Below are 24,946 nucleotides of genomic sequence, written 5' to 3'. Positions count from 1 at the left end.
CTTGGAAAGAAATCGCGACGACGAATGATTTATTTTAGTCAAAAGAAAAAGGAAATACTGAATATTTTATGATTAAAATAATCACCAGTTCGCTATAGGAGACCGGTGCACCTACCGTCTTCCTGTAGCATTTGTTAATTTACCATCCCTTTCCCAGTTACTGATGGCGTCTATTTTTGATCAAAAACTCTATCAAAAACTTTACATTTACAATCCAGTTTCAATTCCCAATCATTGCTGTGGGTGGCCTTTCACTCAAACTCGAGCCAAACCTAATTGAGCTCGAACTCGAACGGTTTCTTTAAAGGATTTGTTCCTATGTAGCCCTAGGGTCCACCCAACCTGAGCTTAACGACAAGAACCCGTTTGACTGAAAAGGAACAAAGCATTTCCGCAACAACTTTTCTCAAACTTTATCAATATCTATAATCTCTATATTCGAGGTTAATATAACATGTTATCACTAGAAGATAAATCATGTTGTATTTTTGTGATCGAAAGTACAAGTGTTACAGTTTAGTAATCTAAAGTTGAAAATTATTTTATTTTGATAACTCTGGCTTATATTTCCACTTTTGGAGTTTCGGTTAGTCAACCTGTCATCATCACCCAAATATAAGCCATATTTACATTTTTGTCGCTGAAAGTTCAAACATTACAATTTAATAAGCTGAAGTTGAAAATTATTTGATTATAGTAACTTAGACATATTTTCCCACTTTCGATCAGTTAACTCGCATATGTGACAGGTTGATAGTTAAATGAAATAATGGCACGAAAAATAATTTTCCACGTGAAAATAATTGGTTTTTTTTTTTAAAAATCATTGCAATATACTTGTAGTTACCGTTATATACATAGATTGCACATATGAATGTTCCAAATCAATTATTGGAGGTGCGTTTTTGTTCTAACATCCGAAACATAGGTGCATCAAATTGTCCAAAATAGGATGTATGGGATCACTGTGGTCATTCCCGGCTTTGCAAAAAAGGTTTGCTTAGAATTTGATGAAAAATCCCGCTTGAAGTGAGTTTTGAAAAAAAGGATGCACGGGATTACTGAGACGAGCCTACCCAACCCACGAAAGTTTCGAGCTAGCCCACTTCACACCTCTACAAACATGGTCAATATTTTCTTTGAAACTATTAAGTTTGAGAACATAAAAATAGAAAAGACAATACTACATCCTCCATTTTGTAACCCCAAAATACCTCCAAATCTACGTGACATTAAAATAACTATATTGATTAAAAACACACATGTAGGACTTACTTCACATTAAATGAGTTTTTTTTTTTTGAACTACCATTGAGAAATATGCTTCTCATTAGAATCAAACATTGAGTACACATATTTCTAACCTAATCGATTGATGATTACTTTTTTTGGGGGTTTCAAGCATTATTCAAATAGAAAATAAAATAAAATAAGTTCTTTTTTTTTGGGTTTCAAGCATTATTTAAATAGAAAATAAAATCAAATAAGTTTTTTTTTTTTAAACCTCTACAAACGGGGCCCATATTCTCTTTGAAACTTCATTGACTTTGTTATCAGGCAAACACGTGCTGATGATGCACGGAAGCAAAACCTGCAGAAAATCATGTTAGAGCGCCTTAAAAATGTGGGTGCGCGAGAAATCCTCCTAACCACACGAAGAATAAAAAAACAACCCACGGGGGGAATCAATCAACACACGCCAAGAATCTTCTTCACTCCCAAAAGAAACCGAAGCCTTGCATCAACAAGGAACAAACAACCTTCAATCTAAACTACCAACAAAATACGCAAGAACGAAAACCCAAATCAAATACCCAACACAGAACATTCCATATTTCCTCAGGAAAATCCCCAATTTCGTGCTGTTTAGAGTCAGGTAAGCAACCTAATCTTTCCTTCTTTCTGGGTTCTATTATGCTTTTTGCTGATATTATTGATGATGGGTTTTTTGAGTTATTGATTATTTTTCGCCACTGTGTTATTTTTGATACCCTGTATTTCACTGGTTTTATCTATGTTTTTTATATTGGTCTGGACAACATCATCAATTTGGTTTCATTTTCCTTCAAATTGCCTCTGTTTTATTCTCTAGTAATGACTGAAAATATGTTCTTTATTTTATCTTCTCATCGTCTAAAATCAAGAAACCTATATTCCTGATGATGGAGCCTCTCAAGGCTAATTCATAGTAATGTTTGTCCTTGTTATTCGTGAGGTTGGAGACTCATTTCTTAATTTAGCCTCAAGTATGGCACGTACTTGAGTTTGTGTGCTTCATAAAAGGACTATTCAAAGGCAGATTGAATTTGATGCGTCTCTTTGAGCTATATATTATTGGTATATATGTGCTTATACACTTGCACTTTGATTCACAATCACTATTCTATATCCAAATTCTAAAGGCTAACAAGATTAGAATAGACCACTGACCACCTAGGAGATAAACAATAATTGATTGACGAATTAGTTGCGTTGGTTGATTGCTTTGGTCAATTTCCCTCTCCATACAGTTGTATATGAATGAAAAAGACCTTGGAAGGATGAGAGTTGGATTGAAAACAGTGAGGTGGTTGTTTCGATAGAAATAAGGTGTTATTGAAGAGCGATCGAGATGATAACTTGATAGAAGAGTTATGTTGATGAACGAGAAAAAGATTTTGATAATTTTTTAAGACATTGAAATTCACGGCGAAGGTTCATCACCCAATATGCCCTTAAACTTGTCTATCATCAAAAGCCATTTAACGTATTTAAGAGATGAAATACTTGATAGATCGTTCACAGCTTCTTTAGGAGTAACTATATAGTTTAGGAAGGTTCATAATAAAAGAGACACCTATATGGATCCAAGAGAGACTCGAGACAATTTTGGGGACTAAGACAACTCTATGGTAGCCAGTAGGTGCTTTTACCACAACCACTAAAGGTAAACAAAACCCATGCATAAAGCTCCCATAGTGGGCAGGGTCGGGAACAAAAAAGATGTACGCTTACACCATATAATATGTGGAGGGGCTGTTTTCAGGAATTAAACTTGTGACCTCTAGGTTACACCCTTGCAACTCTACCACTGTACCACAACCACTACGTTCCAAAAATTGTTGTACTATTCCTTCTTTGCAGCTTAAAAACCTAGAGACTTTAAGTTTTGAGCCCTCGATACAACAATGGACATATGATGAGAACTTCATTCTCTGTCATTGGATAAGTGGGCTGATAGCTGAAAGTTTGTTATTGTGAATGTAATTTGTTGATTTTGTTGGACCCATGGACAAGATTAATGTGGCAAAATAATAAAATGAAAAAAAATTATGGACACAAGAATTTAACGTGGTTCTACTTTTAGCGTACGTCCATGGGCAAAGACGGCAAACAATTTTCACTAACAGGAACAAAGATGGAGAATACAATATTGGCTTGAACACTCTCTCACAACCACACCCCAAAATACAACCAAATACCTCATAATATTTTCACACCGGTGTGTATTAACTCTACACTCTCAAGCACCCTGAAAGAGGGTACCCACTTGAGAGCAAAGCATGAGATATAGATAAAAAAGGGGGAAACCAATGAAGCTTGACTTATGCTGCAAATCATGCCATTATGAATTCATCTGTAAATCATGCGTGTTGTGAATCATGCCGAACTGCACGCCACCAAAAAAGACAACAAGTCACATTAATTTGACTTGTTCTTTTCATGAACCAAAATCAAGCCTTTCACGGACGGCAATTTGACTTGTGTTACCTTGCAATCAATTCAAGCCATGCTTGTCATTTAATTCAAGCCACGCTTGTCATTGAATTCAAGCCACACTAGTCATTTAATTCAAGCCATGCTTGACATTTTGTCTTCATATATCAGATTGAAGCCACGCAACATAATTAGTTTATTATCTCGCAAAAGTTTTAAATCAGTTGGCACACCTTTGATGCTTCTATACTTTCAATAATTTTTTTTACCCCAAGAGACAAAATCAGGTTTCTGTGACTGTGAATACTATAAGTTGGTGGACTTCTGAATTTCTTATGCATATGCCCCTTTATGTTGTGTTAATGGTTTTTGATGGCAATGCTTATGTTTTAACTATCAATACTTTACTTGATTGTGTCATTTGAATCTTATTTACTCTCTCCTTTTTTTTCCCTTGCACCTGCAGATCTATTGATCTCCTGATTATCAAGAGTGAGATAAGATTTGTTTCTGAATTCTGATATCTCGATTTCTTCTTCGCCATCTTGTTTCATAACATCTTGCGGATCTTTTTGAATGTGCTTGTTCTTGAACCTGACAACTGAAATTGGTAAATATTAGCAATTTATATTTCTGAATATTCTTGAAAAGTGAGTGAATTTAGGATTGCAATAATATATTTTTGAATTCAATTATCACAATTCAATGAGTAAATGTTCGATGCTTTATGGTTTATAGCAGGTTGTTGGCTTTGAGTTCTAAAAGGATTAAAATAATAAAATGTCTTCACCAAGTAAGAGGAGAGAGATGGACGTGATGAAGTTGTAAGTCACTTCTTTTATGGATATTCTCGAGTTACCCATGTTTCTCCTATTTTTTCTATTGTATATGGCCTTCTTTTATGTTTTTATTTAGTTTGAATATTGTTTTTGAAATTGGGAGAGTTCGTAAGCAGTAATTGTTGGAATGTTCTTTGTACTATAGTTAGATCTTGAATTTATTTTACTTCAGTAGAAAAGGATAGAAAAGAAGATGCATTTCTACAACCAATAAGACATAGAAAGTTGTGGCTAAGATTGATGATGATAATTTGATGAATAGGATGACAAGAAAGTTGTTTGGGGTTCCATTATCTCTAATGAGGTGATGTGGACTTTGAATCACCCAATTAAGTGGTTGAATCACCATGGGAATCCCAACATAGATGATTTGAAAAATTATTATTGGTTCAGGTCGCACTTTCAATGATTTGTGGTAGTTTCAATGGAAACTAAAATGATCATTTGGATGAAGCATAGGGAAACTATCAGCCAACTGAAGTTTAGAAAGTTTATTAGTTCAGAAATTAAAATGTATAATGTGAGTGGTATACAAATTTTGCAACCATGAACATGTCTGATTTAGAAAGTGGGTTAAAACCTTAACTTGTTCATACTATGGTTATATCATGGAGAAATAAGTTATGAAACTGTTTCATGGAAAGTTATGTTATTGCAACTTAGGGGCCCATTGGTCCAAAATATGGCAACAGGCTCTTTGCATTAATGCAAGGTAAATTCTCTTTTAGGATCCTCTCACAATTGCAAGATGGTTGCGCGTTGGATATTGTTTTCCCTTCCATTAGGTTATGAAGCCTTGTATTTACTACAGAGTGAGGGCATGGCAAAATATTTGATTGCTTGTATTATGAAATCATGTGGAATCTCAACATGGATGTTGCTGCAAATGGAAATGTGCATGCCTGTTAGATGGACTTCTTGATGCAAAAGATATTTCAGTAACTGCATAATGGACTAAATTGAATTAGAGCTGTTCTGTTGATTATTATTATTAGGACTAGAATTTATGACCTTTGTGGTTCAACATTTGTTTCAATCAGGTATTTTTCAGATTTTATGACATTGTTACTGTCCATATTTCTCTAACGAGTCTTTGGCACTTCAGAAATGTTGGGTTGTTTTATTATCATATCGTTGTTGTATATTGCTATTGATTTGCCTAATGTGCGATGTCGCCCTATTTGTAGATGTTTTTCCATTTATTTAACAATTAAAGAGTTGGATAATTTGCAATATCGTTCATGTGGCTGCATTTTCACAAATTGAATGTAGAGTGTTCTCTTTTTGATATTTCTTATCTGCCGTGTTTATGTTTTTCAGGATGATGAGTGATTATAATGTGGAGACAATAAACGATGGTCTCAATGAATTTAATGTGGAATTTCATGGGCCAAAAGAAAGTAATGTCTTTCCTTTTGTCCCTTTTTAGCATGATTTGCAGTTTTATTGCTTTGCTGTGTATTTTTGTGTGATTGAATGAATTCATGTTTACATGGTGCATCCTAGTTTAAGATTTATAGATGAGCTCAGATCTGTTACTCATCATTTGCTGTTTTAGGTAAGTAGAAACATGTTGGGTTTAGTAACCTTGCATGGAGACATATATTTCTAGCATTCTTTACAAGGGTTTGAAAAGATGAAAAGGTTCTAATGATAAGAGTTGCTAATAAAATTGACAGGACACAAACTCTTCATAAAGATTTTAAAGGCTAATCTTTGAAACTATTGCACGGGATTTCTCTATCAATGAAAGGAAGACTTTAAGTAAACTTTTAAAGGGTTAACCCTCCTATTTCCCCCCACTATTATTGGTTATTAGTTCAAGGATGACTCATATGTTTGATTAATTAATCTTTTTATTTTACATTTTTGTTCTGGTTGATTGTTAAGACGTTGATATGAGAGAGTTCTAAATGTAGTTTTTGTTAGTTGATATGAGAAAGTTCTAAATGTAGTATTTCTTACCCTTTTTGTTTTCTTTTTCTAAATGGACGTTTCTTGCCACGGCTTCTCTAAGTTTCGTTATTTGATTGCTCATTTAAAATGTTGTTCGATCATAATGGTTCTTGTATGATTTCATAGGCCTTTATGAAGGTGGGGTTTGGAAAATCCGTGTTGAGCTTCCTGATGCTTATCCGTACAAATCTCCTTCTATTGGTTTTGTGAACAAGATATTTCACCCAAATGTCGATGAACTGTGAGTATATTACTTTCACGAGAATACTTATCCCTAGTTTTATTTAACAAAAAATGGTACAAGAGAAACTTTTGATTCCTATGAACATTTTGGCGGAACATTTTTTACCATCAAGTACTAGAACATTTATTTTCTTTGTAACTTGCCTCTGCTGGGTTTGTAATTCAGATGGCGATATGGATATATTGTCAACTTTCTTTTATGATCATTAGGGAGTTGAAATTTTGTGGCGATATAGCGTCCTAATTTTTTGAATTTCTATTTGCAGGTCTGGCTCGGTATGCTTGGATGTTATTAATCAATCGTGGAGTCCAATGTTTGGTAATTATCTGTTAAAAGCCATGAAACAAAGAAGTTATTAAATGCATTTTCACACTATTTACACCCATACAGTGACACATATACAGTTTGTTTTTGCTCATTATTTTCATGAATGGCATTCATGTTCTTCTATGTTGGCTTTTCTAGGATTGCTTTTATGTTAAAGAAATTGTCTTCTGTATGCAGATCTTTTAAATGTTTTTGAAGTTTTTCTTCCTCAGCTTTTGCTCTACCCAAATCCTTCAGATCCACTTAATGGTGATGCGGCTTCATTAATGATGAAGGATAGAAAACAGTATGATCAAAAAGTGAAAGGTAAATTTTGTTTTTTGGCTGTACTATTCTGCTATCGTCTTGAGTGAGGTCTACTTGGGGTGAGTGAACAGAGCTGCTGGCAAGCAGCTCGAGTGGGGCACTATAAAGGCTTGGCTTGGGCTTGGTTCGTTAATAGAAGAGCTGAGCTATAGAGCTTAACTTGGAGCTCATTTAACATAGAAACTCCTGAGTGGCTGTGTTCGATCAGTGAACGAGCTAAGTCCGAGTACACTTTTGATCTCAGCTCGGCTCATTTACACCCATAATGCCTAAAAGGTTTTTAAGGCGATTATGTTCTTTGTTATGTATTTGTAATGGTGAAAAAGAGTGTTGTGGTTAACAAGAGTTTGATATTTCCTTTTATCTGTTCATGACACAAGCAGAGGTTTCATATTTAACTGTCTGATGCCAGATTTTTATTAGTTAAGCACAATAGTGAATTAAACACAAACATGAACCATGCATCAACTCTGTGATATGGCTGAGGTTGAAGTGTTCAACTGTATCATATGAGGTGACGTTTTTTGTTTGCGGATAATTCGAGGAAGTGTTTTTGCGTCATAGTTATGTCTTTTGCAAGGAATGTTAATAGTCTCTTATTCGTTGAGCAGAGTACTGTGCGCGATATGCAAAAAAGGAGAACATCGCGAACTCGAAATCTGACGATGAAAGTGGTGAAGAGGAGATCAGTGATGAGGAAAGTGGATCAAGTGAAGATGAAATTGCTGGCCCCGTAGATCCATAATCAAGTTAAATGTTCTTTAATCTTGTTGTAGGGACAGCAATAGAACTTATAGTTCTAGTCCATTCTTTCCACTGTATTTTAGTTGTGTAACTGCGCATTTGCTTGTAAAATTATGTTGACAAAACCAATACCTTAATGAAAGCTATTGTTTTAACAAGGTTGGATGTTTTTTTTTATCCATGTGTTCTTCAGCTATCCAGTGAACAACTGGGTGAATTTTACGTTACCAAAAAAAAACGTTGAAGGTTTTTGTGACATGCCTATCGAGCCTTGTTAAGGCATCTGCAATATCTTTGGTGAAAAATGTGTTCTTTATCGACAAATAGAAGGGCTGCCGTAGAGCTTCTATTCAGATAATCATGAATCGGCAGTTTCACAAACATTGAAAAAGACGTATACCATTTCACATGGATCACGTGGGTCCACGATTTCACATGAATCATACGTATCTATCAGGATAGTTGGGACAAAAAAAAATCGGGATCCTTAGCATTTTCGATCATGAATTGTTTCTATGTTAAATTTGACTTTGTTCAGTGTTTGGTGAACAATCAAAATTTAACTGAATTTTAAACAGAAAAGCTCCACTTGTATCACACAACAAAGTAGTGATTTTTCCTTTTGGAGCTAGTTATTCAAAAAGCTGTATCCAGTGAAGCCAGCCTGACTTGGACTTCAATATATTCCTGACTGTTTCAAGCTGCCGGCAGCGGCATTTTAACGCGTTGCTTTGGTCATTATTCATCTATAGTGGTTGGCAACATCAAGCCGGCAACCACATTTTTCTATTCTTGTTAGTTTCTTCTTTGTTTTATGCAGTACCATTCAACCATGCTTACTTGATAAAGCAAAATCATATTTCTACGACCTTTTGCGGAAACTGTGATTGTCGATGAGATCAAAATGTCTCGGATTCTCATCTGGGTACTCTTTGTATTGATGTTAGTCCTGTTTCCCTTGCCTGCAGATGCAGAAGATGAGCAGGTGAAGGCGGCATTAGTACAATTCATAGAGAAACTTTGGGGAGGAAATGCACAGAGGAATCAAAGCTGGGGTTGGAACGTGGGTTCGGATCCCTGCAACGATCAATGGCTTGGTGTTACTTGTGATTCGCGTTCCAAGACTGTCAGAAAAATTGTTCTAAATAAGTTAAATTTGGCTGGAACTCTTGATGCTGGTTCTCTATGTGTGGCAGCGTCTGTTTCTCACTTGAGCTTGGAAGGGAACAACATTTATGGCTCTCTACCTGGAGAGATAGGGAATTGTACAAATCTTACTCATCTGTACTTGAGTGGTAACAGATTCACTGGCAGTCTTCCTGAGTCTATGTCAAGATTGAGTAATCTGAAGAGGATCTACGTATCGAACAATGGTTTTTCGGGGCAGCTTCCGAATTTGTCTCGGATTTCTGGCCTGCTATCCTTCATTGCTGAAAACAATGAGCTTAGTGGGGCAATACCAAGTTTTGATTTCTCTAATCTTCAGGAATTCAATGTCTCCAACAACAACTTCAGTGGACCAATTCCTGATGTCCAGGGGAAGTTCTCTGCAGACAGCTTCTTAGGCAATGTTGGATTATGTGGGGAGCTACTATCAAATGCATGTCCACCTTCTTCTCCAACACCACCAGCACCAGCACCAGCACCAAAAGAGAAGCTGAAAGAATCATCGACGGATCGAACTCTTATGTACTCAGGCTATGCGATTCTTGGTCTAGTGGTTGTGGTCTTTGTTGCCTTCAAAGTAGGAAGTAAAATGAGGTCCAAAGAAGAAAAGTTGGGTGAGAAAAAGAAGGGGAGGGCAGTGAGTACTAGTAGCGACAAGCCGAGCGGGATTTCTAGTGACTACAAGACTGGTACCACCAGATCAGAGTATTCAATCACTTCTGCTGAAAGCGGTATGGCTTCGTCGATGCTTGTACTTCTTACGAGTCCTGTCGCTAAGAGATTGAGGTTCGAGGACTTGCTTCGAGCACCAGCAGAACTGCTTGGCAGAGGAAAGCATGGAAGCCTATACAAAGTCATTCTTGACGATGGAACAATTGTGGTTGTGAAGAGGATCAAAGACTGGAGCATTTCAAAAGACAATTTCAAGAAGAGAATGCAAAGATTAGACCAAGTGAAGCATCCCAAAGTTCTACCAGCTGTTGCCTTTTATTGTTCAAACCAAGAGAAGCTTTTGGTTTATGAGTATCAGCAAAATGGCAGCCTCTTCAATCTTCTCCATGGTATGGTTTTTTTCTTTCTCCTGTTCTCATGCCTACATAAAATCTAAATGTTGAGTGGTTGATATATATACATATATATATACACAATGATCTCATGGTCCAGTATATCAATGGGTCTTTCTGTTTCAGGATCGCGACATGGAAGGCCGTTTGATTGGGGAAGCAGACTGAATGCTGCAGGCAGCATTGCTGAAGCGCTGCAATTCATGCATGAGGAATTATGGGAAGATGGGATTGCTCATGGAAACCTGAAATCTTTGAACATTTTGTTTAACAATGCTATGGAGCCACAGATAAGCGAATACGGCCTAATGTTAGTCGATAATGAAGATCGTTCCTTACTCTCCAAAACCAATCTTGCAGGCTATGTACAGAAACAGAACTCATTCAATGTTGATATCCACAGCTTTGGATTGATTCTTCTTGAGCTTCTGACTGGGAAATTAGTACACAGTAATGGGATCGATTTGACGAATTGGGTCCAATCAGTTGTTAGAGAGGAATGGACTGTTGAAGTTTTTGACAGAGTTTTGGTCTCAGAGGGTGCAAGTGAAGAGAGAATGGTGAACATGTTGCAGGTAGCTTTGAAGTGCATAAATCCTTCACCCAGTGACAGACCAACCATAAATCAAGTTGTGAAAATGTTAAATGCAATCAAGGATGAAGAAGAAAGATCCATTAGCTCTGATGCATAGCATAACAACTGAACATCCTTACTCAATTGTGTATTTTGTAATACAAACAATTATTTTTCTTCAATGTTTTATGATCATATAATTACAATTTATTGGCTCTAGATGTTGTAAAAGCTGATGAGATCATGAAAAATGCCCAACTTTTGCAATACTATCTTTAGGGAAATATTTCATAAATATTTGTACGGAAATCGTGGATGGGAAAAATCCTATGTTGAGTCAGCATGACACGTGGAAAGGCATGAACTGCAAGAGAGTTTCCATACATAAGGATAGTTGTAGCAATCCATGAAGATTCGGATTCAAATTCAAACGACGAGATCGAGAGAGGATACAATGATCTTCACAAACATAAGTAGCACTCCGATCTTCTTCCACGGCAAACCAATAAAATGTTTTGTACTCTCTCAACAAGACCCTCTTATATATATAGAATGCACTTGACTCAAGTGAATGAATTATTGAATTATTTTGATCCATTCTTCAATTGCAAAGGTGGGAGAGTCAAAAGAAGCAACATGGCTAGCCATACAATACAACAATTTTTTTTATATGTATGTAGTTATAATGTATTATTTCTTGATTATGTAGGGTGGCTCATCTGCTGGATGTGAAGCAAGTGGTGCAGGCACATCTTCCACAAGAGGACAGAGAGAAGCAGCCACAAGGAGAGGGAGAGGAGCTAGACTTACAACCCTAAATCTCTGTATTATAATCTAATGTGGGATGTAAAGTAAATGTGAAGGATCGAAAGCTCTAGCCAATCAAGTGAGCACCACTGTTTTAATACTATATATTCAATAAAATATTTATTTTATAAAAAATTAAAGTGGGCTCAGTGTTTGAGTAATATACAAAACAATAGTGTTAGGTAGCCTACATAATGGTAGCCCATGAGAGTCAAAGCCTCTTGAACGAAATTTTAAAACATTTTAATTCTCAAAATACATGTTAGATTTTTTTTTAAAAAATTACGTATTCAAAATTAACGCATAAAGCTCTTTCTAACAAGATCCATTGTAGATGAGTTTTATCGGGTGAATCTTAATTCCATTATTTTTTTTAAATAAAATTTCAAAAACAATGAATTCAGAACTAAAACAATGAATTTTAGACTATTTTTTTTAAAAAACAATGAAATCTATATTAAAACAATAAATTTTAGACAATGAATTATGGGATAAAAAAGTGTAATAAAGCTATTCCATATGTTGGGTTACATGTAATTTTCATATATATAAATAATAAATTATTTTGACAATAATATTTGAAAATATTTATAATAAATTTATAAGTAGTAATAATATATTAATTAAATTTAATAACAAAGTATGTTATAAAAACATAGAATATAGTATTATAAAATTTAAATAATATTTTTATTCAACATACATTAATTAAATTTAATAACAAAATATATTAATAAAACATAAAATATTGTATTATAAAATTTAAATAATACTTCTATTCAACATAGCCTAAGCTCAATTTTTCCATAACTTTTCTGTCAAGATTATAAGTCCCCGTCTGAAGCGAACGTTATAGCATAAACCAGAGTCTCCAGAGCACACAAGAATCTCTTTGTAAGCCCAATTTTTATCGTTCTATCGAGCACCGTAGTTAAACACTGTAGTTTAGATTAGTAGTCTTTGATTTCTTCGTTATAGATTAACATAGCTAGGGTTTCTTCTCAAATCCTCCTTACTGGTTCTGGGCAAAGATTTGACACTAGTGCTTTTACAATTCCAGGAACTTGTGTTTCTTTTCTGTGTATAGAATGGCGACCGAACCGAAACAAGCGACTGAGGATGTGAAGATTGACCTCTTTGAGGATGACGATGAGTTTGAGGAGTTTGAGATCGATGAAGGTACACGAGATCCCTATTTTTTGCAATCGTTGTAGTTATATATGAAATCCATTTTTCCTACTTCCTGTTCGTTCAGCTCTATCAAGTGCTGATCGTGTAAATAATTCGAGTGATCCGTGATTGGTTGTTAATGGTTATCGGCAAGGTACTGTTTACTGACACATAAATCGGAATTAGGGTTTGTCAAAAATTTGAAAGATTAATAAGAATAGGGTCAGAACCACTTATTTCTTGGTTACAGAGCACCTCATTAAAGGATAGGGTGCTTTGCCTAATCCAATCTATTTTTCTTGTAGTTTTTCAGTGAATTAGAAGAGTCGTCTTGTCTTCTGTTTATTCCTGTTTATTCTAAGGTTACTGTTTAGGAGGATTTTCGCAGAAAAAAATTCACTTGCTGCAGCAGCATCACCGATCACTATGCTTTTGATAAAATCCATAAAGTTTAGGGTTACATGGGGTTCTGGGCTGACATTTTAACGCGATGGATAGCTATAAAATTATAAACCATGTTTGAGGAAACGGCAGGTATTTCAAGGCTGTGATACATGATTTTTCTGATGGTACTCAGCTTTTGTCTTAATACTTATCCTTGAAAGTCCAGATGATTACTGTGGCGTAGCCTTTATTAATGCTTAGAATTCCTATAACTTCCTATCTGGTGAAGGAACTAATTGTACTAGGGAGATGGTGTTTCTTTTGGTCTGTATAACCTAAATGCTCCTTGTAACAAATGTGGATAAATGAGAGATCAAAAATTTATTGACCTGTGTGTGTTGTGGCTGTTCCATATTCAGAGAATGATCTGTCGGTCAAGATCTTATCACAAAAATTTGGGGATGGAGCACCGCAAAGTTTTTATTTATTTCTTTTCTACTTTTTTTTTTTAATTCAAACCTACAAATCTGCCGGACTTTTACCAAATTTTCCCAATTATTCTTTCACCATAAAGTGCATTTAGGAACAAGAAAGCAACACGTGGGTGGGTACTCTTTAGACCAAAACAGAGGAAACAAAAAGGCTTTAATGGGAAGAAAGACGAGGAGATGGAGCTCAATGCATTTGAAAATAGATCTGGATATATGGAGCCAGTTGCCAGGCCAGAGCACCGAAGGGAAATTGTCATCAAGAGAGGGAGTGGTAGAGAGAGAAACAAGTATCTGAGATAGCTGTGGAAAGACAGCAAAGTATGCAGATAATTAATAATGCTAGAAACTTAGTCTTAGATGCAAAATAGATAAACGATATTCTGTGATATATTGCTATTCTGCCATGTTTTGTTATTCTTTCAATCTTTTTAGTGTATTTTGTTGTATCATCGTTAATTGCAATATTCTATCTGCACATTTTGTTATCTTTTTAGTGTGGTTGGAGAATTTGACTTGTTTGAAGTGTCTCTTTAATGTTGACGTTTTACCATCTTGGCTGTGTTTATTTAATGTAAAAAGTTAGATAACTGGTTGTGCAGGAGTTCTAACTTTATTTGATGACAGAGTGGGAGGACAAGAACGAAGCAAATGAAGGGACACAGCAGTGGGAAGATGATTGGGATGATGATGATGTCAATGATGACTTCTCACTGCAGTTAAGAAGGGAACTGGAAAGCAACAATGAGAAGAAGTGAGCTGACTTAAACAACTTGTTGCAGCTACAAGTTGTTCTTTCAAGAAATTATGCTTATGCTTTTCAAACTTTCGTTAGTATATTCTATATGTCCAAATGCACTTAAATTGAACTTTAAACTTGGAGGCTAGCTACCAGTAACAAAACTGTTTCATTGCAATTCTGTTGTGTAGTTGAGACAGAAAAGTTATTGTGTTTGTGGGAGATTTTTACACTGGATCTGGTTTTCTTATAAGATTACCTGGTGTTGGTTTAGAGATTAATTGTCCGAAGACTCTGAACTGCTGGAGTGTATCGCAAGTGATTTGGCATGCCTTGGTAGTGATCCTATTGATCCAGGTATGCAGTGTTGCTTCAGACATTTTCATTGTATTCTTGTCGATTGGGTTGGTGAAGTTATTTTGCTACTATTTCACCTGGCTTAACTAATCTTTAGATTCCATCGTTGTCAGCAATGCCTTTTCTTCGTGGCGCATATTTCCTATATTAGGTTCTTATCTTGTTCAGTTGGTATTTAGGCCAGATTGAGATTGTGCTCGTTTTTCTACGAACTAGGTGTTGCTCAAAGTATTTTCTCACTACAACACCAATCTTGTGACTATCAATCCATTTCATTTCTTATTGTAGATGAACCTTTATACACGTACCTATGCTGGACATCACCCTACTCTTTTTCTACTACATTTATATCCATTTCAACTTCTTTTTTCACCTCTTGGCAATATACTTGTACTTTTTGTTTCTCGGTGCTTTGAAAGTCTCTCGTGAACATAGGGTTTCTCGGAGAGTGGCGTCGTGCTTCGGCAATTGACGAGTCTCATTGGGTAATTCATTTCTTGGGGGAGTTTTTTTCGTTTTTGTTTTTTGTAGTTTCTCTATGTAGTCTATTGCTAGACTTTTTTTTGTATCTGCAAGTTTTCGGAAACCATCCTCCGACTATGGAAGATCCAAATTTGGAAAAATTGATTGATAAATTGGCACTGATGGAAGACAAGGACTGTGAAGAAGATTTTGTATAGAAGTTTCTTGAGCAGGCAAAGGAAAAACAAGTATGTTGCAGATCTAGTCATTTTGCAGGTTTGTTGGCCTATTGACATCTTAGATCTATGTGATTCCTTTGGCCGATTAACAACTTTGGTTGCAACCTTCTTGTTTCGGTTCTCCCTCCGAGCTTCTCATGTTTGTTTCGTCTATACGTCTACATCCTGACACGGTTTACACAAAAAAAAAAAAATTCTTGTTTTACACAAAAATATCTTATAGGGACCAACAACCTTTATTATAACTAAGATCCTTGGTTTGTGTAGGATGAGAATACTATGTATTTATTTGTGCATTTTTCATGGAGCCTTAGAATACCATCTTTAAAGTATATTTTATATGATAAGCAATATATCCTTCCACTATCTCTTGGATCTCAAGCAGTAGCAACTTTTTTTTTGGTTAAAATACATTTTACAACCTCAATCACTGATTCTGAAAACGTAATTGTTTTCGAAATCTAGCATGTATTTTAAAAGATAAAATATTTTGAATTTAGTTTAAGAAAAGAAGGTAAAAAAAACAATGATGTCCTAAAAATAGGTACATTTTTGTCCAAAAAATAATATTCAAATTTTTTAACCTCACATGTTGAGTCCATTTTTCGTGCCATGTCGAGATGAGTTAACATATTTAAACTTGGGATACCTAGGGATTTTTTAGACAAACAAAATCACACAAATGACGAGAAAATCCCACAATTAATTAGTAATTAATCAGCAATAAATAAATTTACGTTTAATTTTTGTATCCTAAACTTGTGTCGATTAAATTAACATGAATCAAAATTAACCCTAAACTCTAAACTCTCATCCATTTCTTTATCAAATAAATAAATAAATATCAAACAATTTAATGTTTCTGGAACAAGAATCTCACCACCTTCTTAGGCCTCAATGCAATATGAAGGCCTTGAACTCCAATCTTTCAATAGAATATAAAAACTTCACTTCAATTCTTGATCACAACAAGAAAGTCAATAAGTCAGATGGCCACGGTGGTGACCGAGGACAATCTGACGCTCAAGTTAGGGCAAATGCAATGGTGGGTTTTAGGGCAAGAATGGATGGGTTAAATGGATCTTTAATGGGAAATGGAGAGGTTGAATCCATACAATGATGGGCTTTTTGGCAATCAAAGTTGCTGGACCAATTTTGGGAACAAAGACTTCTATTGGGGCTTCAAATTACTGGACTGGTGTGGACCCACACAAACATCAACTGCGAACCTATTCTCTCTCCTGTGATACTGTTTTGTATGTGATACTGTTTTGATTAAAAGACTCATCTCTCTCTCTCTTTAGTTTTTTTAAAAGATCCAAACCCATGTATATATACATGTGTGTGTGTGTATATATATATATATATATATATATATATACACACACACAAAATGGACAGGATGAAATTTAAAATTTTTCTTCCATCATTTACTATTTTTTTTTAAATATTGTATTTATTTGCTGTAAAATTTTATTAATTAAAATAATTATTTATGGTTAATGTAATTTTATAGAAAATCATTTTGAATAGTATATATATTGTTGTATGTTATTCAAACATTTGCCACCAAAATTAACTAACTAATACCAATATCTATTTAACACCATTGTACAATGGCAAGAGACAATACATTTTCATTCCTATCCACATCAGCAAAACACCATTCTCAATACAGTTTACTATCCCCATTACCTACCAACCATTGCATTTGCCCTTAGAATCTTGTAGCAAGTGTGAGTATTTTTGTAAATGGAGAAAGAATATCATACCTTGAGTTTCGTTCTCATTACAATCTTCCACCACCGAATAGACCTCCAAGTACCTTGAGAGGTAGTCGCCCACGCCTTCCCCTCACTTTGGCTTCATAGTGAGAATTGGTGTTCATAGTCTTTGACTCCCTACTTCCCGCTATGAATCTTGAAATGAATAGCTTGGCCAATTGCCTCCATGATTTGATTGATCATGGGGGAAGCTGGTGGAACCATCTTGTAGGTGCTTGCCCCAAGGATGAGGGGAAGACCTTGCACAAGATTAATTCATCCCCCTCTCAGAGGGTCATACTCTGCATGTAGCATTCAAGATGGGCAACGGGATATGTTCGGTTATTGTACAACTCAAAAGTTGGGACATACATTCTCCTTAGTATTTCACATTTTCTAATCTCCCTGATGAATGGAGAGGTTGTCAAGTGCCTTTATCACCCTATGATGCGCACCAGAAATCATGTCAATCCCGACCGTGTCTGGATCCCGTTCAGCCCTCAGCCTCTTCTCCTCAGAGCGACGATCTCTCTTTGCTCACTCTCGGCATACTGGGATCGCATCGAGCTCCAGTCCAAGTCGATCCCCTAACTTGGACGTGAAATAACATGATCCCACGTTCTACTCTTGGACTGTGATTTCACTTGTACATAAAATAAACAGAAGTTTCTTAAATAAATCATAAAGCTAGATTACTAAATAAATGTTATTACATTCTAAATTTAGTTTTTTTTAAAAAAATATATATTTTTTAATAATCAAATTATTTTCAAAATTTTATTCTATTGATAATTTTTGAAGTTTGTAATTAGTGCCACGTGAACAATCCATAAACTCTAAACTCTAAACACTCAACAAAAACATAATCTGTATTGAAATTGACCGAGAAATGTGGGTGGATGTGGGTCAATATCGAAACCCAATAACACTTTACTACCATGAATTGCCATGACTTACGTCCCACCTAGTTTATAAAAGATAAAATTAGCAATTCCTCTTATGTTTGCTCCGATTACTTTGCATGCGTTGACAACATGTTTCTTTCTCTTCATCTTTTTTATATATATATATATCTTTCTGATCGCAGCAAACAAGTAATACACCTTTGTTTCCTTCACCTCTCACTTTTTTTTTTCTTACACATTAATCTCAATTACCCCGAACCAACTATTCAATAATGGTCGATAGAGAGGGAGCTAGAACCATCGTAGGCATCATCGGTAGGTCTAAAACCTTTGTCGATCATTTTTACCATTTGTTTAGTATGTTTTCCTCTCTACATTACACTAATTTCTTACTCTGATTGTGTTTGCAGGAAATGTAATCTCTTTTGGGTTGTTTCTCTCACCAATGTAAGCTTATTTCTTTTTCTCAAACACAGAACAATAGCTCAGTTGATTATATCTCTGAACTTAGGGTGGATCCTAAGGTCGAAAGTTCGAATAAACTAGGATTATTTTCCTTGGTTTTCCTAATCTTGTGGTCTTACAGCCCACTTCCGGGAAGGGGTTAGGAACCCCATTTTCACCCGAATGGGTTTCGGCCAAGTTTTACATATATGTCGTCAATGTGGTGCGGGCTGTTCTGAAGGCTCGAGATTTATGCTCACTTCGAAAGGCATGCATGCTGAGCTTGGTGGTATCTCGATTACCAAAAAAAAGTGTTCTTATCTATTTATAAGATTGCAAAATCTCTTAGAATGTGTATAAATGAATTGAAGTGTCCTCACTCAGTACAAATGACAAAAGGCTTCAATTGCAACCCTAATATAAATTTGTCCCCTAGATTGCAACTTCCAAATCCGCCAATGGCCGGCTTCTACCCTATGCAGGATGTCCAGTCCAGGCATATATATATGGGTTTTCATATAGTGTTAGAATCATGTGTATGTATGAATAGAAATGGAAAGTTTAATTGATATATTATTACATACAGTCCAACATTCATTAAGATATGGAAGCAAAAGGCAGTGGAGGAGTTCAAGCCTGATCCTTACCTAGCAACTGTGCTTAATTGCATGATGTGGACCTTCTACGGCATGCCTTTCGTCCAACCAGACAGTATTCTTGTCATTACAATCAACGGTATCGGTCTCGCAATGGAGGTCGTCTATGTTTCCATCTTCTTCTTATACTCTCCCTGGCAAAAGCGGGTAATCTACGATCTTTAGAACTCGAATCCGCGGGAAAATTTTGATCTGGTTTTGTTTAACCTCGTACGTACTTACTCTGGTTTGTTTTGCAGCGAAAGATCATGTTGGTGCTGATGATTGAACTGATCTTCATGGCAATTGTGGTTTTCATAACCATATATTTTTTCCGTACCACCAAAAATAGGGCTATGATTGTTGGGATACTCTGCATAGTCTTCAATGTGATTATGTACACTTCACCGTTAACAGTTGCGGTAAGAGAAATTATTATTCAGTAGTCTCGGTACATCGTGTCATATGTTCGTGTGGTATTTCAGAACTAATGAAATAGTGTCAATTTAAGTAATTTGACTTATTTCTATATACATATACGTCGAATTTCTTCATCATTGATTTTGCCTTTAGTACGTTGTTAATAATTTCTTTTCCTTCTGTGTATTCATATATTGGCAGCGACGCGTGATTAGGACGAAGAGCGTCAAGTACATGCCATTCTCCCTATCACTTGCAAACTTTTGCAATGGAATTTGTTGGGCAATATATGCACTCCTCAAATTTGATCCTTATGTCTTGGTAAGTCCCATATTAAACAAATAATTAGTTTGCGATTCAAACTTAAATGTTTAATTAACAAAAATTAACCTCTTTTTTTTGATCAATTATGATAGATTCCTAATGGATTGGGAACGCTTTCGGGTTTGGCTCAACTTATACTGTATGCATGTTACTACAAGTCGACTAATTGGGACGACGACGACGGTGGATCAGAAGTTCAAATGTCAAAAGCCTAACAAGAATATTAATTTTTCACATCTTATATTAGGGTTGACAATAAATAGTTACAATCATTTAGTACAACATTTTTGTTAAGTACCATATATGGTTATGAGCTTAATTCCATTATTGTATTAAGGACAAGTCTTTCAATTAATTTCAATGCAACATTTTTTTTGCTAAATGATCATTCTTTCAAATGTGGTTTTTGCAATTTGTTGTGAGATTTGTACTCCTTTTTGTTTAAGAAAAATTTAAGCGTTATTGATCTCTAATGAAGCTTACAATTGGTTTGGTGACCAAAAACAAGTATTTATCTAAAAATGACATGTATTGGAATAAGAAATGACCTACTCTTATAGCAAAAAAAAAAGAAAACATGTATAATGAGACATGCATCTATCAAACTAGTATCTTCTTTAAACCCGAAAGGGTGGCGTCTTAGGAAGGTAAAGTGCCACACTTCTTATGAGATGCAGTCCCAATTTATTTTTGTTTTTGGATTTCGGTTAGATTTAATAATTCAATTTCTGTTTGAGAGTTATTGTTTTGATGGTTTTGTATCCGTATTTATAATTTTACCAACATCCATAAATCTTCATGTTTTACACAAAAAAATATATCTTATAGGGACCAATAACCTTTATTATAACTAAAGATCTTTGGTTTGTGGAGGATGAGAATACTATGTATTTATTTGTGCATTTTTCGTGGAGCCTTAGAATACCATCTTTAAAACATATTTTATATGATAAGCAATATATCCCTCCACTATCTCACTTGGATCTCAAGCAGTCGCTATTTTTTTTTTTGTTAAAATACATTTTACAAGCCCAACCGCGTTGATCTGAAAACGTAATTTTTTTTTCGAAATCTAACATGTATTTTGAAAGATAAAATGTTTTGAATCTAGTTTAAGAAAAGAAGGTAAAAAAGTAATGATGTCATAAGATGATGTAAAAATGTGTGGAAGATGAATTGGACTAGTAATTTTAAAGAAATAGGGGTATTTTTTCGTAAAGATAATATTCAAATTTTTTCAAACTTGGGATACCTAGAGATTTTTAGACTAACAGAATCACACAAATGACGAGGAAATCCTGCAACTAATTACAAACTAATCAACAATCAATAAATTAAATTTACGTTTAATTTTTGTACCCTATACTTGTGTCGATCAAATTAACATGAATCAAAGTTAACCCTAAAGTCTAAACCCTAAACTCTCATCCATTTTCTTATCAAATAAATAAATAAATATTTGACAATTTAATGTCTGTGGAACAAGAATCTCACCTTCTTGGGCCTCAATGCAACATAAAAACTTCACTTCAATTATGGATCACCTGCAACAAGAAAATCAGTAAATCTGACGTCCACGGTGGTGACCGAGGACGCTCCGTTAGTATTTTTGAAAATGGGGAAAGAATCTCATACCTTGAATTTCTTTCTACTATTTATAATATACATATTCTCCTTAAATCAAGGGATTTATTATTCTCTTAATAACCAGTTGCGAGATCTTCTCCATAATATCAGGGTTGAGATTGGACCGTCCAATACCTTATTGTGGCCAATCTCTTGCCTTTGTTGTGAGGTCCATGTTGATCCCCTAGCTTGGACGTGAGATCATGTAATTGATCCCACGTTCTACTCTTTACTTGCATGATACATGTCGTCACCTCATTGGTCCCTTAGGTTAAATTTTTGATGTGGATTTTTACTCCTCTACAATTACCCTCCAACCTTGGTTCGGACTTGTCCAGGCCGAGCCTTAATTCTACTTGTCCAGCTAGTCCTGCGTACCAAGCAGATCTTGCTGTTCAATGGGCCTATACAAATGCATGCCCCCGCTTGTATTGAAGATAAACCCAAGTGTTCTTGGGAAGTTGCTAGGATTTTTTTGGTTCCAATCGTTAAGCCAACCAAACTTCTCATGGAGCAACCTCTAAGGTTTTTGACGAATAAACCCAAGTGTTCTTGGGAAGTCCTTTGGACTTTTTTGGGGGAGATGACTCGGCATATCCTTCCGCCAAACCTCTCGTTGAGAAATCTCTAAGGTTTTTGACGAATAAACCTAAGTGTTCTTGGAAAGTCTCTTGGACTTTTTTGGTGGAGATGACTCGGACGATCTTTTCACCAAACCTCTCGTGGAGGAACCTCTAAGGTTTTTGATGAATAAACCCAAGTGTTCTTGAGAAGTCCCTTGGACTTTTTTTGGAGGAGATGGCCTGGTCGATCCTTCCACCAAACCTCTTATGGATCGAGGAACTTCTAAGGTTTTTGACGAATGAACTCAAGTGTTCTTGCGAAGTCCCTTGGACTTTTTTGGTAGAGATGGCTTTGCCAATCCTTCCACAAAACCTTTCGTGGAGAAACCTATAAGGTTTTGACGAATAAGCCCAAGTGTTCTTGGGAAGTCCTTGGAACTTTCTGATGGAGATGGCCCGATCGATCCTTCCACCAAACCTCTCATAGAGGAACCTCTAAGGTTTTTAATGAAAAAGCCAGGGGGGACTTGTTTTGGAGAAGATGATCATCTTATTATTCATCTGAAATAATTGAAAGATAACCTTCTGTCATGTCAAATATGTTGGCTATATCAAGATTAACTTGTTCTTTCGACAATACTTTCTAATGTTGGGACCTATTTGTCCTTTTTAATATCACGTATCTTCTCTTTGTAAAGGTATTCAAGAGCTGATCATAGGTTGACAAAATTGTGATGTAATATTTCTCACAAATGCACAAGAATATGTATAGCACGGTGTATATCAGTATAAGGTCGATCCCACAGAGACTGGTCTAATTAAATTTATGTATCTAACCTAACAGTTGATATGAACTGATGTGGATGAAAAGTAAATACGGATGATTGATGATGAAATTAATTAAAACTAACGAGAAGCAAAATTCAGATTTTGTTATCAAAATGAGAAAAGTGCTAGGGTAATGATTTCACCTGACAATTCTATTACAAGCATTCAATCAACAAGCACATGATATATGGTTCCAATTCAAGGGTAATTTATTGGTTCGTTCATTCGCGGTGCCAAAAAAATCATTAAACAATGGACTAATCATGTTCGTTCACATTCGTTAATTCAAAACTAATAACTCGTTATAATCTAAAGAACTATAACAACCAATCAATCCTTTAAACTGTGTTCTCAGCATTTGACAATTGATTTCTCTAATTTTCCACTAAGACACATGAATTATGTTCGTTCTTTAGTCTTAGCTAGGTGAGCCTAATTGTATACCCAATTGGTGATCAAGCAATCAAATAAACAATAAACTATAAGCACGGAAATTAAAGATAAGAATTATTGAATCAAAATCATGCACTCATCAAATTGAACTTGTAATATTCATGCTAGGCTACATCAAACCCTACCAATAAGATTTAGTTACAATCATCATCCAAGAATCAAAAACAAAACCAAAAAGAGAATACATAGAGTAAAGATGAAGAAACCCCCTTGGGAGTGATGGAATTGAAGTTGGGTAATAAGCCTTGATTCCTTGAACCTTTGTAAAAGTTTGGAGAGAAGAAGGTTTGCTGCCCAAAAAACTCAGAAAATATTGTGTATCACAAAATTTCATGGTCCCTTTATATAGCAGGGTTATAAACTATGAAACCTAAAAGAAATCAAAATTTACATTTTTCCTTGCCGGGGGCACTCGAACGGCCAAAATTCAAGCTGCTGTTCTCGCATGTACATTCTGGCCCGCTCAAACACTGGTGACGGCTCCAGCGCCCAAAAAATAGGCTTCTTTCAATTGCCTCCGTGCGGTTCCGTTCTATTTTTGCAAATCAAAACTTTTCTTTTATTGTATAATGGGTCCCACTTCTTTGACTTGTCTTTTCCTACTGTAGCTTAGTCTTCTCATAGTCGGGTCTCACCTCTCCTTTTATGCAAGATTGCTCGCACTTGCAATGGTGCAAGTTTTGCTAGGCCATCAAAAATATATGAGATTTTATGTTTTGTTGATGTGGTTGTATGGGAGATTGTGTTTTGATGTGGTTTTTTGTTGTGGATAACATGAAGCCTCCATGTTGGATGAGAATGAATAATTTATAGGAATTTGTGTTTTGCTGATGTGGTTGTATTGAAAGACGTGTTTGACTTGATTTTTTGTGTAATAGAGGTGAGACCCAATATTAATTTTTGTTGGCCCAGCAAAACTTGCACCATTGCAAGCGCTCTTAGAGTAACCACAATGGGTTATTATTGTGTGAACAACTCTAGCTCGACGCTGCAACTTCCTAAGTAGACTAACTTTATCAGTTATTGACTTATGCTTAAATTATTGTGTGAACAACTCTAGCTCGACGCTGTAACTAATATCGTCATCTTCAAGATCCTTGTTCTTTATTGTATACAAGATGTTGCGTGGCTTCATCATATTCTTAGACATATCTAACAATATATCATTTTCTGCGGGAGAAAGACTTTCGACGTATGAATGTTCCTCCATATATAATGTCGGAGAATGATCATGTGTTCCACATATCACTCTTACCATCCAATCATCACCCGTGTTCAATGTCATTCTTTTCACTCTGAATGGACAAATTTTTTTTGTGCTAGTTACTCTTGTTGAAGTTTTTTTACTTTTGTAGATGCCACCACATTCACATTGTAACAGTGATCTTGGTGTTTTTCCAAATCCACTAATATCTTACCTTT

The 24,946-nt window shown here is 35.5% G+C and overlaps 4 protein-coding genes across 8 annotated transcripts; all 4 read left to right on the top strand.

The window, feature by feature from the left end:
- The first annotated feature begins 1,609 nt into the window (after positions 1-1,609).
- Positions 1,610-8,289, top strand: LOC119986674 (ubiquitin-conjugating enzyme E2 4-like). 5 transcript variants are annotated; one of them, XR_005465322.1, is made up of 9 exons: positions 1,610-1,876; positions 4,163-4,306; positions 4,435-4,520; positions 5,856-5,935; positions 6,618-6,732; positions 7,001-7,053; positions 7,240-7,368; positions 7,746-7,882; positions 7,980-8,118. XR_005465322.1 is itself a non-coding variant. In XM_038831328.1 (8 exons), exons 3-8 carry the CDS (start codon positions 4,477-4,479, stop codon positions 8,111-8,113), a joined length of 555 nt encoding a protein of 184 aa, XP_038687256.1. In that variant the 5' UTR covers positions 1,612-1,876; positions 4,163-4,306; positions 4,438-4,476. The 5 variants fall into 5 exon arrangements, 4 of the variants coding, with proteins under 4 accessions (XP_038687256.1, XP_038687258.1, XP_038687259.1 ...); XM_038831328.1 differs by lacking the exon at positions 7,746-7,882 and having other exon boundaries at positions 1,612-1,876; positions 4,438-4,520; positions 7,980-8,113; XM_038831329.1 differs by lacking the exon at positions 7,746-7,882 and having other exon boundaries at positions 1,613-1,876; positions 7,980-8,289.
- Positions 8,290-9,016: 727 nt separating this feature from the next.
- Positions 9,017-11,035, top strand: LOC119986492 (probable inactive receptor kinase At2g26730). The gene is made up of 2 exons (XM_038831056.1): positions 9,017-10,340; positions 10,470-11,035. Exons 1-2 carry the CDS (start codon positions 9,017-9,019, stop codon positions 11,033-11,035), a joined length of 1,890 nt encoding a protein of 629 aa, XP_038686984.1.
- Positions 11,036-12,508: 1,473 nt separating this feature from the next.
- LOC119986726 (protein DSS1 HOMOLOG ON CHROMOSOME V-like) lies at positions 12,509-14,786 on the top strand. Its single transcript, XM_038831401.1, has 3 exons — positions 12,509-12,618; positions 12,785-12,903; positions 14,394-14,786. Exons 2-3 carry the CDS (start codon positions 12,813-12,815, stop codon positions 14,522-14,524), a joined length of 222 nt encoding a protein of 73 aa, XP_038687329.1. The 5' UTR covers positions 12,509-12,618; positions 12,785-12,812; the 3' UTR covers positions 14,525-14,786.
- A 3,717-nt stretch (positions 14,787-18,503) lies between these two features.
- LOC119986919 (bidirectional sugar transporter SWEET5-like) lies at positions 18,504-20,269 on the top strand. The gene is made up of 6 exons (XM_038831610.1): positions 18,504-18,546; positions 18,642-18,678; positions 19,262-19,478; positions 19,571-19,732; positions 19,932-20,051; positions 20,147-20,269. Exons 1-6 carry the CDS (start codon positions 18,504-18,506, stop codon positions 20,267-20,269), a joined length of 702 nt encoding a protein of 233 aa, XP_038687538.1.
- Positions 20,270-24,946: the final 4,677 nt, after the last annotated feature.

The sequence above is a fragment of the Tripterygium wilfordii genome, chromosome 20 (assembly GCF_013401445.1).
Source record: "Tripterygium wilfordii isolate XIE 37 chromosome 20, ASM1340144v1, whole genome shotgun sequence".
NCBI classification, from domain to species: domain Eukaryota; kingdom Viridiplantae; phylum Streptophyta; class Magnoliopsida; order Celastrales; family Celastraceae; genus Tripterygium; species Tripterygium wilfordii.
Note: the sequence above shows the minus strand (reverse complement) of the source record. Positions and strands in the feature narration are given on the sequence as shown.